At 42.4% G+C, this 18,662-nt stretch overlaps 1 protein-coding gene across 4 annotated transcripts in view; it reads left to right on the top strand.

The window, feature by feature from the left end:
* The window catches only part of USP40 (ubiquitin specific peptidase 40), a 66,036-nt gene that overhangs the window by 25,203 nt on the left and 22,171 nt on the right, over positions 1-18,662 (top strand). For all 4 annotated transcript variants that reach the window (XM_071220745.1, XM_045198052.3, XM_045198051.3 and 1 more), the window contains 9 exons: positions 1,290-1,371; positions 2,774-2,945; positions 4,667-4,751; positions 5,634-5,704; positions 6,525-6,841; positions 10,248-10,371; positions 11,918-11,975; positions 17,310-17,363; positions 18,119-18,207. In XM_071220745.1, coding sequence (XP_071076846.1) covers positions 1,290-1,371; positions 2,774-2,945; positions 4,667-4,751; positions 5,634-5,704; positions 6,525-6,841; positions 10,248-10,371; positions 11,918-11,975; positions 17,310-17,363; positions 18,119-18,207 — 1,052 coding nt within the window. The remainder of the gene's footprint in view (positions 1-1,289; positions 1,372-2,773; positions 2,946-4,666; positions 4,752-5,633; positions 5,705-6,524; positions 6,842-10,247; positions 10,372-11,917; positions 11,976-17,309; positions 17,364-18,118; positions 18,208-18,662) is intronic.

Genomic DNA, 18,662 nt, shown 5'->3' with positions numbered 1-18,662 from the left:
AAAACATGCTTACAAAGCTAAAATTGTACTAATTACTGTTTAAAATTATACTACTCACTTGAATGAACTTACAGCTCTTTTAATGTTTATGTAAAAAAACCCTTAAAATATATAGATATTTTTCTGATCTTAAGATAGAGAGGACCCTTCTAAGCTTAAAAGCAAAGAAAGAAAAAATTTAAGAAAAAATGATATAAACCTTAAATGATATTAAGAAACAAATGATAAGCTAGTGGAAAACAGCAAAATGTATGACAAGTGTAATTCTCCTATCTGTAGAGTGCTCTTACATATATTCTATTGTCCTCAGTAGTAAATTGGGAAAAGGATATAATAAGCAAGACACAGGGAAAAAAAGGAGGAACAACCAGTAAACTGCAAAAACATCTCATCCTAACCCATAATCAAAAATGTGAATCAAAACAGCATTGAGATGACACTTTTCCTACCAACTCATATTTCTAAGAATTTGGTGCTCAGCAGCTGGCTCTTCCTCCATAGCTGGTGGGCATATAAAGCAATACAGCCCATTTGGTTGTTTGTGCTTAAGACCATTAAATTAATGCTACTTCCACAAATTTTTCTTGAAATAATCAGAGCTATATATAGTTATGTTCAAAGACGTTTGTTACCCCCATTATTTTATAATAATGACTAATGGATATTACCTAAATGTCTAACAGAAAAAGGCTCAATTGATTGTGCTATTTAAAGAATAGACTACTATGCAATCATTTAAAGCTTTGGAAAAATACTCGGCAATGTATGCAATGAAAAAGCAAGTTACAAATTTATTGAATACAGTTCCATTTTGAAACAAATGTAATTGCTTTAAATGTGTGTGTGTGTGTACACAAGACACGTAGTGTAGCATAGAAAAAAGACCAGGGGTATGTATACCAAATTTTAGCAGTATCTCTTGAGTGTGGGATTATAGGTAATAATCAATTTCTGTTATATTTTTTAAGATAGTTTTTAGAATTTTTACAGGGACACATTATTACAGTTGTTATTAGGAAGAAAATAGTTGGTGTTATTTTTTAAAAGTATATTTAAAGAGAGCTGAAGAAGTGGAATTCTAGCTTGGCTTACAGAACTGTTCACTTTCCATTTGTTCTGATGTTTTTGTTTTTTGAATGGAAAACTGAGATCCGGAGAACATGGGTGTTCACACAGATGGCCAGAGCCTCTGCAGCCCCCAGCACAGTCCTTTTCAGTTTTCCCTGCTGCTTCTGCAGCAGCCAGACTTCATTCAGTTGGCACAAGGTGATGAAGAATTCTGTTCACAGCTCGCGCTAATCCCCGACACAAGGTTCCGCGTCATTTACTGGATGAGATGGATGCAGCCAACACTGAACTTCAGAAAAAGAGGTAACTTTAACTGACCTTTAGAGATTGAATGGCTTCTCTGCAGAGAGAGGATCTAATTAGGTCTTAGGTACTCAACAGTGAAAATTAAAAGGGAAACAAGTCAACCTAGGTAATGCAGTATCTGTTTAGCAGCTGAATTTTTATAGTGCGAGTATCTTTTACTTTGAAATTATCTTCATCTGTGAGAGTGAAGGAAATAATGACACATGCATGGCCATTGCTGAGTAGGAACTGAAGCCGAAGAAGACTAGAGAAATCTGTGAGCATGTAGTGGAGTGAAATGAATTGTATCCTGGCCTGTCCAGTTTCTCCCTTGGTCCAGAGAGAGCCTGCTCTGAAAACCACCCCTCGTGTTTAAGTAGTTGTGGAGAACTGGCATGTGGGGACAGGAGGTGGCAGGAGAAGGAAATGGGGGTTCTTGCACTAGTGGGCTCACTGGCGGTCTCGGGCACACGCCTGCAGTGGGTCAGAAAGGGATGCTCTGTGAGCACTTGGTTGTCTCAGCATTCTCCTTTGAGGTCTCGCCTTGGACCCTGGAGAACTGGCTCTTTATTCGCTCTCTGACAGTCTGTGGGGTACCGGGTTAGAGAAATGGATGTCCCGTGGTCTTTCTGTGGATCCAAGAGGCTGGCTGTGTAGCAGGGATGTGTTCAGCACTTGTCATTGACTTGCAGCTGTGAAAAGTGGCAGGCAGATTGAATGGCAGACCGAGATTAAAGTAAATGTCAACAAACATCAAGACACTAAAAATATAAAAACTTGAAAGAGCAAAATATCTTAAGCATGAAAAAGTTCCTGCATGAGTAGTATGGCTTAGCAGTTGGTATTAAAAAGAAAAAAAAAAAAAAAAAACACCCTAAGAGATTTTAGTCATGTGGACATCAAAACAGCTAGTGCTATCTTTGACCACAGTCATAGCTGTGTCAGAGGTACCCGAATGGTGGCCGCCTCATCAATGGTGGCCAACTGCGGAGGGGAGTGTGCGGCAGCGTGCCGCGAGGCTGCTTTGGAGGCCCGGGGCCCTGCAGAGAGGAGGCTCAGGAGGACCATGAGGTTGACTTCAGCTGTTTCAGGGGGCGGCGTGCATCTCTCAGGAAGCAAGGGTGAGTTAGAAGCTGGTAAATCTGACACCTCACGCAGTTACGAGAAGCAGGCCTCGAGCATTCTGTTCATGACCAGAGTCTTGGGATTGGAGGATTGCGAGTGTGCGGAGCTGAAGTTGTGCAGTTGTTGAGACCCTGAACTGAGTCGTCTTGGAGCATGGAAGAAAATGGTGTTAATGATAATTACTCAGGTGGATGGAGAACTTATTTCTATTGCAAATCAAATACTTGTGGTTTGAGATGAAACCGTGTTTGTTATAAAAACATAGCATTTATATATTTTTTATGCCTCTTTAAAGGGCAGACTATGATTCTACAAACAATAATTTCGAATTGCATCTCCACCTGGGCCCTCACTACCATTTCTTCAATGGGGCCCTGCACCCCGTAGTCTCTCAAACAGAAAGCGTGTGGGATTTAACCTTTGATAAAAGGAAAACTTTAGGAGATCTTCGACAATCCATATTTCAGGTAATTTAGCTGCACTTAATTTAGACATTAAGGTCCATCTCAAGCTGGATTCTTCTTTTCGAAAATCCTATCTAAGATACAATTATTTATGTTTCAAAGCTTCTTAGGAGAATCCTACACCTGCCAGTTCCAGACAGGGGTGGCCCAGACGTTCGCCCCTTGCTGGGAAGTCTTCTAAGAGGCTTCTCTGCAGAGGCAAGAGGCAATCCTGCAGCCAGTTTTCAGGGGGCGGAATTAAACCTGGAATATTTCATTTGGGGGGAAGAGAGAATACAAGGTTGTCTCTTTTTTGAAAAATAAATGTAAGAGACTTGTTTTTAAAGGAAATGAAGAGATAAAGATAAACATGTTGTCTAAAACCAAGAACTACTAAACAAATAAAAGCAACTAACTTCTCTACCTTTCAGTACACTACAGCATTTATTAATAAGATCGCCAAATGAAGGAAACATCTTTTGGTTACAGTAAAAGCAACCGTTGTCGCAATCATTGTTTCCAAAGAATTTATCCAGTTGTGTTTTAATGACAGTAGCAACAACGGTGCTCTTTATTTTACTTCCAGTGCTTTCATATTAATTACGTCTTTTGGTCCTTGAACCTCACGGGGACACAGTAACTAACCCCCCTAAGATGACGAAGTTGTGATTTCATCCAGTCCTGGTCTCCATGCTCTTTCATTCCTTTTAACCACATGTCTTCACCCCACACTGCTTCCTGAGCAGGGAAAAGAGAAATAGAAAATACAAGGTTGTTTTTTGTTTTGTTTTGTTTTTTTAAGAAACAAGTGAATTTTCTGAAAAATTGTATCAAGTACCAAAATTAATAGCTTTCTTTTGACTTTCATCTTGTACAAAGAAAAGCAGGCCAATATCTTTTTTAACTGTAGTTGATTTGAATAATATTTAAATGTTGGATCAGCATCAGGATTTCTGAAATGGTCTACTATTTCTGAACTCTCACATTAATATTTCATTTATGAGCCAGTCCTGGCAGTGTTGATACAGGTGGAGGTGGGGATCTGGCCCTGTCTAGGGTGACGTTAGGTGACAAATGGAAAAGACGTTTAAAGGCACATCTCTCTTACCTTAGAAGTGACCCACTGGTGAGACGCTGTGGAACCGACACAGTCAACCAACCCCTCATAAATGTAAAATTTCTTTTTACGAGAACTGTCTTGTGTATTGTGGGGAAGAGACTAAATAGGGCTCATCTTTATGGGGACCTTATTTTGATGAGGTTTCCACAGTCCCCAGAGTCTTGGATCTAGAAACTTAGCACAAGCCCCCAGCGATCTATCACACTTTGTAAATTTACGGTGGGAAACATTCCTTTCAGGTAATCAACGGGATGTTAGTGTGTGGTGGAGTCGTGCTGCTTCGTCCTGAACAGCACTGATTCAACTAATCGTTTTTGCTCTTTTGGACAGATTCCTGGGCTGGCATGCTGAGCAGTGTGTCTCTGATGAAAGTGGTCTTCCCGTTAATCACGTGGCATTGGGTTGATGGGCATAGTGCTCTTTGTCTGTGCCAGGTTCTCCAGTCGCTGGTGGATGAGATGGGCTGTCTTTCCTCCTGTCGTCAGGTGGGGGTGGGAACCTCCGTTGGTTTGTTCTCTGTACCCTCCACATATGTAAATTGAATGTTGCCTGTCTTATTCAACCTGGAAGTGTGATGTATATACTGCTTTTCCTTGTTCTCTTTTCTTCTATAAATACTCCACAGCGGTTACAGTCTTGGGAAGGAGACATGGTTCTCAGTGTGGCAAAGCTCCTGCCAGCAGGCCTTCATGTCTGCCAGACACTTGATGGTAAGGTGAACGTTAAGACACAGCAACTCATTCTACATATTTGTGATTTCGTGGGGCTCATCTGTGACTTTCTGCTCTCAGCCAGTCTTTCCCGTACCTCCTACTTTCTTAACTATGTAACTTGCCCAATTTATAAGGTGTCAGTTTAGGTAACATGGGAAATTTTACTAACATGGAAATGTTATGTTTTCTCAAATTAAGTCTGCCTCTCTACCAAATTAATTTTCTAAATGGCTTTGAAATTTGTTTTATATTGCCACAAATTTTTGAGCAAAATGATTTGAGACCATTTAAATCTTACTTATATAGTTTGATTTTTTTTACCCAACTCTTAGCTTCAACAAACAAATGTACTCCTGTAGCTAAACAAATATACTTCGAGAGCTTAAAAGTATTTACTGCCTTAAATACCAACAAAACAGTCAGAATAGCAGTCACAGTGGTAACAGCTATTTTGGACTTCACTGTGCCCAATACTGAGATGAGTGTTTTATGTAAATTATCCATTTGATTGTTACACAACAAATCATTCGTGGTGGAGCTGAGACCATTTGGTGCCTGAGCCTTACCCCCGTTCAGTGTCAGGTACGGTTGGCTTTGGTGGTAGACTCTTTTCCTGTATCCTGTGTCATGCTCGCAGAGCTCACGCAGCAGCATGGGGGAATGCTTACAAAAATTAAAGAAAAAACTAAGGTGTGTGATGGAAGGAATGAAGATTAAAATAATATCAGTATAATAAACATAATTACTGCCTTGTCCTTACTTTTCCTTAATGGGGATGCTTTTTTCAAAAAAATACTTAAGTGTCCCAGCTCTTTCTTCAGTCGGGTTTGTGACGTCCTGGGGAGCGGTCTCACCGACAGCCTGCTCTCCTCTTCCCAGGAGATGGCCTGACACTGTGCGAACTGGACATCGCTGACGAGGAAGACATCTTTGTGTGGGATGGAGTGGAGGTAAAAGACTATTGAAGAAATATCTGTGATAGTTTTGGATTTTTTCAGTCATTATAATGAAATGTTATTCAGCATATGTGAAGGATATCAGACAACTGCAGAAATATTCAGTAAATTTTAGGCGCAGTCAGAAGTACTTACGTGTGAACGGGACATTTATTGAGCACCTGCCCTGTGCCGGGCAGTGTCAGAAGCTGGATACAAAGAAGAGGCTTCGTGGTGCGGTGGCCCTGACGAGAGTGGCTCAGTGGCTCGCAGGTCGCAGTCTGGGCACACCCCCCGCGCGGACTGGGAGCTGTACGCAGTGAGGGAGTGGGAGTGGCTTGGAGGAGAGTGCAAGTTCCAAGTCAGGAAAGGGGTGAGGAACAGTGAGCTGTCCCTGGTCCATCTCATGTATTTCCCAGGACATCTGTCCCCACTCCAGATTTCTCTCCTAAAAAAAACATGGCTGAGAGGAGGTTTCAAAAGAAAAGTCTAAAGTTGTTTCCCTGACACTTAAAAGACATTGTGAAAACTTTGTTTCACTTGAAAAGAGAAAAATGAGACATCTGGTCAAGATAGAGGTGTGGGCAAACACGGCTTGCCCCTCGCCCGACCACAGGAATAACTACACCCAGCGTACGAAACAGCTCTCACCCAGAATTGTCCGAAAATTGAGCTGTGTGGAAGTCCGACAACTGTAACAGTATGATCAACAAAATATATTTAAAAAGAAAAAAGTGAGAACTACTCTACAAGAGTAGTCTTTTGGTACATTATTCTGTTGACTTTATTTTGGCAAATGTAAACTGTACTGATGATTGTCTTCGTATTTTTCTAGGTTGGTGGAATCCAGATTCCAACTGGCAGTGACTGTGAACCTCTGCTTTTAAATGTTCTGCATCTAGCAACAAGCAGTGATGGGAGTCCTCAGCTGACAGAGTCTCCGCACGTCTTTCCAGCTAATGCAGAAGTGGGCAGTGTATTCACAGCCTTAGCAATCCCAGTCGGGGCTATCTTCATCCGCAAGCCTGACTCTACAGGCCAGGAGCGCTGGGCCGCCATTCCCACGGAGGGCTTGGCGAAGACATTCCGAGAACAGGGTCTCAGAAACGGAAGCTCAGTTTTGATTCAGGATTCCAGTAATGAGAATAACAGGTAACTTACTGAAAAGAGAATTTTTTAAGTTATTTAAATTAGAGTACTATCCCTTAGAACTCTTAATCTTTATTTTAATGAGAGTTAAATGTTTCTTTTTATTCTAGACATTGTGTCCTGTATATTATAAGGAGGAATGTTCTAGGTTAGGCAAGTTGGGGAACAATGATACTGTAATAGGGGTTTTTTTGTAAATGTGATGGGCAGGGGTAGACAAGATACAGTCTAGATTAGTTGACTGTGAAGCAGAACCCTATCTGAGGAACTCCGATTAGCGCTCACTAAAAAACTGAAGACACATTCTCACAAAGAAATGTCCTCACGTTTTTTATGAGGATGGCATTAAGAGCTAAATTTATCTGACGGTTTTGTCCCAAGAATCCCACAGGCAATTCTGTTTTCATCACGGTTCTTTCTGGGCTGACTCCTGAGATTCTTGCGGCCCTACGTGGGAGTTGTGCCTTTGATTCCTGAAGTCACTTTTGGAACCCAGAAGTGCTGCCTCCCTTCGTTTTTGTTATCCGTGTCTCGACAGTGTATGGTGTCGGTTTCTGTGGTCATTGTGTCACACACTGTATTGCCCCCCGCAAATTTCCGTGCATTAGAGACTTTAGGTTACGGACGAGCCAGTCCCCTGCCTTCTCAGTGCTGCGAGTGCCGTGCCCGTAGTTTGCAGTCTCCGTGCCGTTGTTCCCGGGGCTGTGACGCAGAGGGGCAGAGCGTCTGGGAACCATGTTTGGTTTGTATCACAGTCATCACTGTTCCTCCTTCGGACCACTGTTTTCCAGACGGCCATTTCCCCGCCATGTGTGTTGAGTTTAAAAGTGTAGTGTGTTTCTTTTTTAAAACTAACCTGCATGGTTTAGGACTTGGGGCATGCGGAATGAAGAATGGAGACTGAAAACGGCGTTGCTATGCCTCCTGGGCAGTGTCCGTCCCTGTTAGCGTCCCTGTCCGTCTGCACTCCGGGCACTGGGTTTTTGTTGGACAGTGTTCTCTTTTTGAACATAATGACTATTTTGCAGATAGTTATATCCTGCTTTTCCCACGTTTGTAGGCTCTTCATGAACCTCATTTCATGGCTGCGTGATCGTCAGTGGTGACGTTACCGTTCACCTGACCGTGCTGTGGTAGGAGGCGGTGTGTGTGCTGGCCGGGGACGAGGGCTCCGGCACCGGCTGCCTGGGTTTGTCTCCAGTTTTATCGCTTCCTAAGAGTGGGAGCGTGGGCAGGTTCCTTCCCCTCTCTCTGCCCCGCTGCTGCTTCTGCAAAACGGGATGATGACTAGTACCTACTTCACGGAGTGTGAGGGTTGAAAGACTTAAGTGCACCTAGTGCTGAATAGTTTAGCCAGCATCATCGTCGTCATTGTCATCATCATCCGTCTTAGCCAGCTTTTCCTTTTTATTATTAAATCATTTTTTATTGTTATTTCATTGCAGTGGTCCCAGTTTTCCCCCTTTGTCTTCTTTCACCCAGCCCACCACCCACTCCCCCAGTCACTTCCCACACTGTTGTCCATGCCTGTGGGTCATTCGTACATGGTCTTTGTCTAGGCCCTTCCCCTTCTTTCCACCATTATCTCTTCCCCCCGCCTCCCTCTGGTCACTGTCAGTCTGCTCCATGTTTCCCTGCCTGTGGTTCTATTTTGCTTGTTAGTTTATTTTGTTCATTAGATTCCTCTTATAGGTGAGATCTTAACAGAATTTGTCTTTTACTGACTGGCTCATTTCACTTAGTATAATATTCTGTAGTTCTGTCTATGCTGTCGCATAAGTTAGGAGCTCCTCTCTCTCTGCTGCGTAGAATTCCATTGTGTAAATGCACCACAGTTCTTTGATCCACTCATCCGCTGATGGGCACTCAGACTGTTTCCAGCACTTGGCTACTGTAAATAACGCTGCTGTGAGCTTTGGGGTGCACAGGTTCTTTTGAACTGGTGACTTGGGATTCTTAGGGTGTATCCCTACCAGCACAATTGCTAGGTCAAAAGGCAGTGCCATTTTTAGTTCTTTAAGGAAATTCCATGCTGTTTTCCACAGTGGCTGCACCAGTCTGCATTCCCAGAAACACTGCACTAGGGTTCCCTTTTCTCTGCATCCTTGCCAGCTCTTGTTGTTTGTTGATTTATTAACGATGGCCATTCTGACAGGTGTGAGGTGGTATCTCATTGTGGTTTTAATTTGCATCTCTCTGATGGTTAGTGGTGCTGAGCATCCTTCCACATATCTATGGGCCCTCTGTATGTCCTCTTTGGAGAAGTGTCTATTCAGATCCTCTGCCCATTTTTTCATTGGATTGTCTTCCTGGTGTTGAGTCGCATGACTTCTTTATATATTTTGCAAGTCAAACCCTTGTCCAATGTATCATTGGCAAATACGGTCTCCCATACAGTTGGTTCCCTTTCATTTTGACGATGGTTTTTTTTAGCCATGCAGAAGCTTTTTAGTTAGATGTAGTCCCATTTGTTTATTTTTTCCTTTATATCCCTTGCTCTAGGAGATATATTGACAAAATTATTGCTACATGGGACATCTGAAATTTTCCTGCCTATGTTTTCCTCTAGGACTTTTATGGTGGTGTGACTTACATTTAAGTCTTTTATCCATTTTGAATTTATTCTGATGTATGGTGTAAGTTGGTGGTCTATTATCCAGTTTTTCACCACTTTAAGGATGTCTTCAGAGAGCATCTTTGTGCTTAAAGCTTTGCTGTATCTAGGATTGTGAACTTTAGTGGAGTACCAGGTGGGAATAACTGAAACAGAGGGTAGAGCTGCATTTTAGGGCTCTGATACTCACTCCCAAAAAGAACTTCTGCTGCTCCATTCAGTGCCTCTGTGTGAATAGAAAGACATCACTCCTTCCTCAAGATCCTTTATCACTACCCCTAGGAAAAGTTTGTTAGAGCGAGACCCTCTGCTGCCATCCGCATCGTGAGATAGCCCTCTATAATAAAACTGCAAGTACACAGTGTGTGATGTAGATGCTCCCCCTTAGCTGTGGCACTTTGGTGCCGTGTCGGTCTGGATATGGCTGTCCTGCTGTTAAACTCAAGATCCTGTGGTGGCTTCGGCCGTGGCTACTCTTACCCAGCCCCTGTGATCACAGTCTGCAGGCAGAAGTCAGCCTCTGGTTATTCACTTACAACAGTTCTCTCTGAACAGCACGGCAGCAAATTATTTCTCTACGTCAAAGAATATTTGAGTCGTGAATATATGGACTCTGTGGTGCACTGCCCAACACTAGCTCAGTAGACATTGGTCACCTTTAATTAGTCACATTAGGGGCACATGCAGAATTCTAGAAGTGGTGCCTGAGGAAAAGTATTACTTTTCTGATCCTTCCTGATTCACAAAAGTGCTGTGTAAAGACACATATGTTTTTAAACATTTTTTTACCTACAGTTTGTTGACCAAACAAGGGAAGTGGATCACTAGCGTAAATGAGGTCATCTGGGTCCAAGTTAAAAATTTATGTCAATTAGAGTCTGAAGAGGAGCAAACTACAGTATCAGCAACTGTGAACACAGTGAGTAGATAATAATTACAGTTTAATTGACAGTTAACAGAATTGTACGTAGAAGCCAATACCGTGCTCTTTCAGGAAAGTCTCGATAGACTTCTAAATCTTAAGAAATGAACTTTTTATTTTTAATATTTGATGATTGCTTGTTTACCTATCTTAACGTATCCTTAACATGCCTCAAGAAATGTTCCTTTCTTCCCTCCAAAGCCTAGAATAGAATGTGGGAGTTAGCTATTTAATTAGTACGTGGAATCCTCTAGCTTTGCTGTCAACTACATAATGCTATATCAAAATACAAATATGTATTTATATTTACCAAAATATATCAACATAAAATGCTATTTTCATGGGTCTTTTTGGCATTTTTGAAACCAGGTATTTATGTTTTGTTGTTGTGTTATTTTCGGTTTTCAAGTTTAACTGCAGTTGCTCTACATTATACCCTGTGCTGGATGTAAAGCCAGCTTCTCTTGAAGAGGGGTTCCTTCCTTCAGTCTTCCCTTTGAAGATGGTGATGCTGGTTTCCTTAAACATTATTTTAGAGAACATCCTTTTGTGTCATGTAGTCTCAATTCATTAAGTTTCTCCTATAACATTAAAAGAAACAGAATGATTTCTTCTCTATGAATACTGTAATTTCTTTTTTATTTGTTACTTATATATTTATATTATTGTTGTTCAAGTACAATTGTCTCCATTTTCCCCACCACCACTCCCACCCCAGCCAACCCCACCCCCTACCCTTGGTCCTGTGGGGGCACAGGGGGAAGGTTGTCAGGAACATGCATAAAGGACACATGGACAAAGCCAAAGGGAGTATTGTAATTGCTTAAGGCGCATTAGTTATTTGTTGGTGTAGTAAAGGGGGCGGTGTAAGACCAATGGGCTAAAGCTCAGGAGGGCCCCGCACCCCCCCTACCCCAACCCTGCGTGGGAGACTGGGTGCAGGCTCTCATCTTTCTTCGCACAGCGCGGGCCCAGGTGGGAGGGGAGAGTGGGTCTCTGACATCACTTCTGCCCCTAAACTTCCGCAGTCTAATGCCCCACAGGCAATTAGTCTAAACTAAAAAGAAAAAGAAAACAGTTTTAAAATAAAGTAACTGAAACAGCCGTTTAAAATAGTACCCTTGGATTATTATTGTACATTTTTATATTGTGGTTACTGGGACTGAATTCATTATTTTTAACATAGAGAAATATGATTACCTGAAATTTCTTGTTTTCTTTCATCAAAAAGTTTAGTGGTTGCCAATTTTCATTTTTTCTACCTAGAATTGTTTGTTTGGTTTTCTGTAGGAGTCCTTTCTGTTCCAATTAACATCATATTGGTAAAAACTTAACTAGTAAGGGCTAGGTTTTGATTTTGACTTTGTAGAAGAGAGAAAATGAATTTCGGTGATGGAAAAAAAATTTTTCAAGTAGGCAGAATTACCAAATGCTAGATAATTAATAACTCAATCTGCATATGCACACACTGACAATCTCTACTTTCTTCTCCTGCCATTGTTTTCAACTTATACACAGTCATTAGTTTATTTCTCTATTTTAGGTGGTGTTTGATATTCGAATTAAAGCCATAAAGGAATTAAAATTAATGAAGGAACTAGGTAATCATTTATGTTTGCTTTTGGCTTTTTGGTTCAATTTGGTTTTGATTTTTAATTGAAAAATTACGGGACAGTACAAAAAATAATTTAGGGAAAACTCATGCACCTACCACCCAAAATGGACAGATGTTAACATTTTACCATGTGTTTGTTTTTGTCTAAAACATTGCAAAGTCCACTCCCTCTCCCTAGATGCAGCCAGTGTGTCTGGTTTGGGTGTGTGTCTAGTCTATGTGTTTACATTGTATTGTATTTATTATGCTTCCATATATATGTTTATGCATATGTTGCATTTTTACATTTACATAAACTATCATACTGCATAGAACATTCTGCAGATTCACTGTCCACTCAGCATTGGGTTTTCTTTAATAATCGTATTGAGGTGTAATTTACATGCCATCCAGTACCCGTCGGATGTAGAGTTCAGTGATTATTAGTTAATTACAGAATTGTAGAGCCATCACTGCAATTGAGTTTTAGAACATTTCCATCACTCCAGAACGATCTCTCATTCATATTTGCATTCTGAGCCCCCAGCAACCTCTCCTACTTTCTGTTTGGATCCGCTTTTCTGGGAATTTCATGCACATGGAACCATGTACTATGCTGTCTTTTGTGTCTGGCTTCTTTCACTTAGCATTTCATTTGGGGTTCATCCATGATAGCATGCATCAGTGATTTCTTCTTTTCTGTTATGCTGACTAGTATTCCATTGTATAAAGGTATCACATTTCATTTATTCATTCGCCAGGGGATTGACTCATTCACTTTTTGACTTTTATAAATAGCGTGCTGTAAACACTATCCTTGTGTGGACACGTGTTTTCGTTCTCTTGGGTAGATGTACAGGGTTGGAATCGCTGGGTCAAACGGCACGTTTATGTTTTAGCTTTATAAGAAACTGCCCTGCTATTTTCCAAAGCAGCTGAACTAACAGTGTATCAGGGTTATAGTTTCTCCCCATCCTTGACAATAGCTGTAATTGTATTTTTACTATGGCCGTTCTAGCGAAGATGAACTGGTATGATGGTGTGTTTAATGCATTTTCCGTATGCAGCAGTGGTGAGCACTGCCGATGTGCTTATGGTCTGCCTGTATGTCCTAAGGAGTCTATTAAAAAGCCACTAGAAACATAAATGAGTTTAACAGAACTCAAATCAATATACAAAAATCCATTGTATGTTTATCTACTAGAAATTAAGGAAACAGAATAAGATACCATGAAATACTTGGGGATAAATTTAACAAAATGTATGCAGGACCTGTGCCCTGAAAACTAGAAAACATTGCTGTGAAAACGTAAAGTCCTGAAGAAACGGAGCAATGGGCCATATTCTTGGGTCAGAAGACACAATATTGTTAAGAGGCTGATTCTCTCCAAATTAATTTGTAGACTCATTGCCATCTCATAAACCTAGCAGGACGTGTGTGTGTGTGTGTGTGTGTGTGTGTGTGTGTGTGAGCGAGAGAGAAACTGACGGGCTGTTTCTGTGTGTGCGAATCCAAAGACCCTAAGCCTCCAGCACACTTTCTTTGGGGAAGAAAAACAAAGCTGGGAGAGGCACGCTGTCTGATTCAGGACCTGCTCCAAAGCTGTCGGAGTCGGGGCAGCATATGTTGGCGTCAGAGTGGGCACGCAGCAGCGTCAGCAGGCACGGCCTGCAGCCTGCTTCTGTCCGGCCAGCGAGTGGAGAACAGTTTTTGTGTTTTTAAGAGGGCTCTTGTAAGAAGAATGTGCAACAGGGATCGTAGCTCATTTTTGAAGCCTAAAATAAATGCAACAGAACTACATTAAGAATCCAAAAATACATGCACACGTATTTAGTCAGTTTACTTTCAACAAAAGCACCAAGGTACTTCCATGGGGAAAGTATATTTTCAGCATAAGTGCTGGACCAATTAGATACCCATAGATGCAAAAATGAATTTCTAGCTTTGCCTTACATCACGTAAAAAAACTGATTTAAAATGGATCATAGGCCTAAATGTTAAAACCTATAGCTAAAATTTCTGGGAGAAAATATGAGAAAAATCTCTGTTACTTTTACCATAAGGAAAATATATATTTTTTAAGATTTTATTTACCGTATTTTTGGACTATAAGACGCACCGGACCATAAGATGCACCTAGGTTTTAGAGGAGAAAAACAGGAAAAAAACCCACTCCAATGACATCCTCCCCCCTCCCCTGCCCCACCCCAGCGAGCCAGGTAGGCTACATTCGAACTCTAAGATGCACCCTCCTTTTCCTCCCAAATTTTGGCGGGGGGAGTATGTCTTATAGTTTGAAAAATACGGTATTTTTAGGCAGAGGAGAAGGGAGGGAGGAAAGAGGGAGAAAAACCTCTATATGTGGTTGCCTCTCACATGCCCCCCCACCGGGTACCTGTCCTGCAACCCAGGCATGTGCCCTGACTGGGAATCAAAAACCAGCAACCCTTTGGTTCGCAGGCCAGTGCTCAGTCCACTGAGCCACACCAGCCAGAGTAGGAAAAGATTTTTTTAAAACAAGACTCTAAAAGTACAAACCATGAAAGAGAAAACTAATAAATTGGACGGCCTCAAAATTTATAACATCTGTTCTTCAAAAGGCATTTGAAAGGCAAGCCACAAACTGGGAGGAAAACATTATAAAACATATTTGGCAGTAGATTTGCACCAGGTTAGACAAAAAGAAGACCAACCTGTAAGTGACCAACGTGCAGGGAAAGATGGTCAGTTACCATTAGCCACCAAACTAAAACCGCGACGCCACGTGCTGCACACTCGACAGCGTGGTGAACAGCTTGAACACTGGCACCACCAAGGGGCAGCGAAGACGCGTGCGACTGCAGCGGGCGTGCATGGCTGCTGGGCGTGGAGCTGATGGTCACTTCGGTAGAGTAGCCTGTTTTCTCATTAATTCAGACATTCACTCACCAGTTCTCCTAGATACCTACCCAAGAAAAATTAAAACGTGTATCCTTGCACAGACTGTACACAGACTGTGTATGACCAAAAACCAGAAGCAATCCAAATGTCTGTGCGTAGGTGAATGAATGACCGAATTGTGGCGTATCCATACAGTGGGATACTACTGATCAGTAACAGCAATGAATTACCAGCACCTGCAAAACGTGGGTGACTCTGAGACCTTATGCCAAGCAAAAGAAGCTAGACACACACAGCACACTCTTATTATTCCACCTGCACGACATTTTTAAAAAGCACACCTAAGCTCCAGTTACAGAGGCAAATCCGAATCGGTGGGTGGGGGGTTGACCAACCATGCAGGCACAAGGGGATTTGGGGGCAGATGCTAGTTTATCTTGATTCGTTGGTGGTTGCCGAGTGTTTATTTCAAACACTGCACTGTATGGTTAAAATGGGTATGTCTTATCATGACTAAATTATGCCTCAAAAAAGTTGATTAAAAGTATATGGTGTATTAAAACGAATAGTTTGTGTTCCCATGCACAGGTCTTCCCTCCAAACGGTTCTTGTGGCAGGTGATCTTCTTAAATGTGTGCGAGTCAGGTCCCGCCATCCCTCTGCTCGCAGCCCTGTCCTGCTTTTCCAGTGCACGCAGGCTGCCTCCCTAGCCCAGCCCGCATGAGCCTCCTTCCTCCACCACTGCCCACACCCCGCTACAGTCCCCTCCTCTGTGTCTACACCGCTCGCTCCCCAGGCTCACCTTCTGTGAGTTTCTAGTGCACAGGCTCTCTTCCACCCCCAGGGCTCGGAGCTCTGACATCTCTCCTTGAACTACATCCCCCCTCTTCCTCCACTGACTTCAGTCATCCAGCGGGTCTCAGTGGAAATTTGGCTTCTCCTGCCACCCCTGACCACACAATCTCACTTAATCTGTCTTTACTCTTGTCATGTCCTGTGCTTTTCTCTGCCACACTTAATACTGTAAGCACCCGTGCCTGTGTGATGAACACCTACCTCCCCCTTAGCCGAGGCGCTAAGGGCCGAGTCCATGGCTCTTTGCTCACTACTGTGCAGTCAGCTTCTGGGGCAGTGCCTGGCACCTAGGAGACACACCGTGCTTTCTGAAGGAAAGTGAACAGAAATGCAAGGAGACAGTATTTAAAATGTTCGTTTTAACTGGAGAATTCTTTCATCAGCTGATTGAGTTGTCAAGAACTTTGTATTAGAATTACACGCTAGTTTCATATAACTATAACATACGATAGAGAACTCAGGAATCTCAGAGATTCTGCCACGGTCAGACAAAGTCACAGCTTCCAAGACCCATGCCATTCTTGCCCTCTCAGAAGGCCCCTCTGCTCCCGGCTGCCCCACTTCATAGCCTACTTTGTAAGAACTCTGTTCGGACTAAACCTTCCCACAAAGCAGGAATCCTTGCATCCTCAAAAATGGTACAACGGGCATAAAAAATGACTTATCATTTTAAATAGAGGCAGTCTCTGCATAGTTCCAATGTGCATGAATTTCAGTTATCATGGTTTATTATATCCCATTAGTTACCTGGCAACACGGCTCAAATTTCAGCTGCCACTGGATACCAGTGAGTAACCCACAAAGCACAAACTTGGCTGCACTAGCCCCAGCGCAGACCGCTGCAGAAATAATGAGTGTCTGGCCCTGAGCTTCCCCGCACAGACAGCAGTGTGCCGTTCGTTGCCTCCTTTCCTCCCAGTGGTAAACCCACGTGACATCTTAGAAGAACATGAACTGAGCCACAGAAGTAAGGACAGTGGCTGTGACAGGAAGGATGATGCTGTCCTGGAAGTGACACTGGCAAAAAGCTGCACCTTAAAGGAGCTCTTGGAGACGCTTCATGAGGTGGAAGCCACAACATGGAGAGTACTGGAAGCTGACCCAAACATAGCAATCTGAGTATGGCGGCCCCCTGGGAAGGGGGAAGATGCTCACTCTGGTCGTGACCTGCACGGGGATGAAGGGAGCGAGCCCTGTTTAAACTGTTTCAGTAGGTTTTTTACAAAGAAGTAAAACATTTTAATCATCAGCATTTCCAGTTGTTCACAGTGTAAAATATTAGCTAGTTGTTTAAATTACAGTGTAAATATTAGTTTTACTGGGTTTTTTTTCCCATTTCACTATACTTGTATAACTGACAGATTTTTAAATGTTTTGACAAAAAAATTTTAAAGGTCAAGAAAAGCAGTCATTTTCTGGTGGCTGTTAAGACTGCTTTGCAGGTTGAGTGGGCCTTCCTCCAGCCTGCCCTCCTGTACCTCGGGGAGCCTGCGGGGGCTCATGGAGCTCATTGCAGCTCATCGCAGCTCCCCGCTGGTTGGCATAGCAGTGGTCCCTCTCCTTCCTGTGTGTCTGCTGTGCTGACCAGCCTCTTTTCGCTTGCAGCCAACAGCAGCTGTCTGAGACCTGTTGACAGAAATGGGAAGCTTCTTTGTCCAGGTCAGTCTCTTTGGTAGCCCTCAAAATCTGACACTTACACCTGCCATCTGGCTTTTTTTTTTTTTTTTTTAACATTTTCACATACTGGCTCCCAATACCTAATATTCTTAAATTGCCTTTTAGAATTGATTTATAGGACATATTGTCATCCAGGTGTCTTCCTCTTGTATTACAGAATATCTTAACCAAAAATTCAAACCTTTCAGTTTTCTAAAGTGAAACACCTGTGTTTCTGACAAGCTGGTCCCCATTTTAGTCGTGGTTGTGATCCAGTTACAGTTTTCTAAATTCATTGTCAGCGTTTTATTTGCCAGCCTGATTGAGGCATCTGCTATGGAACAGAGGCTTTGTTCTCACCTCTAGAGCACATCTTGTCATTAGACGGGACTGGGTCTAGTTATTGATGGTTGTCGCCAAAGCAGCTTCAAACTTGGAGCAACCTAGTCCATCATGAATGAGTTCAGAATATCTGTCTGTTAATCTGTGTAAACAGCTTTTTTATTTTTACAAATATGACTCTAGAACATTCACAGCTGCCTCTTATGTCTTCTCGTTGTTGTTCAGACAACAAGAACTGCGTATTCTGGAGTGTGGACATTGAAAATCAAGCATGATTATAATACATAATCCTTTTGCATGGAATGCAGCTTTTTCTTTCCTGACATTCTTGATTTTCAGAGGGAAACTGATTCAGTATACTCTTTTGCCCAGACAGGTAGGAATTAATAACATTATTTTATCAAAATTACTTACAGTGCCAGACAGTTACACTTTGAAGGAAGCAGAACTGAAGACAGGGAGCTTATTGGGGCTCTGTCCTGGAAAAGCACCGACCTCCTCTCAGGTAACGCGAGGCCCCCTGACAACAAGACCCACCTTCCCCCGGCCAGTCCATTGCCTAACCCGTGCCTTACCTGCTGCAGTGATGTGTAACTCTTAAAAGTTTTCTTTTCCTTCAGTGGTACCTTTCATTTTAGGAACATATCCATATAGTTCTCTGTGTTTGAATAAAAAATGTTATTTCAAAGCATACTCACGAGGTTCTTTTCCTGTGAAAGTTTTGTGATTAAGGGGGATCTTTAAAGTGGAGTGGCTGCCAGCATCACTGTCTCAGAAACACTGAAATGCACCCTTCCCCCACTGCCAGCCTCTGTGCAATCAGGCCGCACCTCTCCATCCATGGTGTCCAGCAGTATGTAGGTTTAATCAAAAACAGTACATTAATTGGGAACTTAGTTACTCTGCAAGAATATAATAGCCTCACAGCAGCTTTGTCTTCATCAGTATTCATTTCCTGTG

The sequence above is a fragment of the Desmodus rotundus genome, chromosome 2 (genome assembly GCF_022682495.2).
Source record: "Desmodus rotundus isolate HL8 chromosome 2, HLdesRot8A.1, whole genome shotgun sequence".
Classification (NCBI taxonomy): Eukaryota; Metazoa; Chordata; class Mammalia; order Chiroptera; family Phyllostomidae; genus Desmodus; species Desmodus rotundus.
This window is presented reverse-complemented; position numbering and strand designations above follow the sequence as displayed.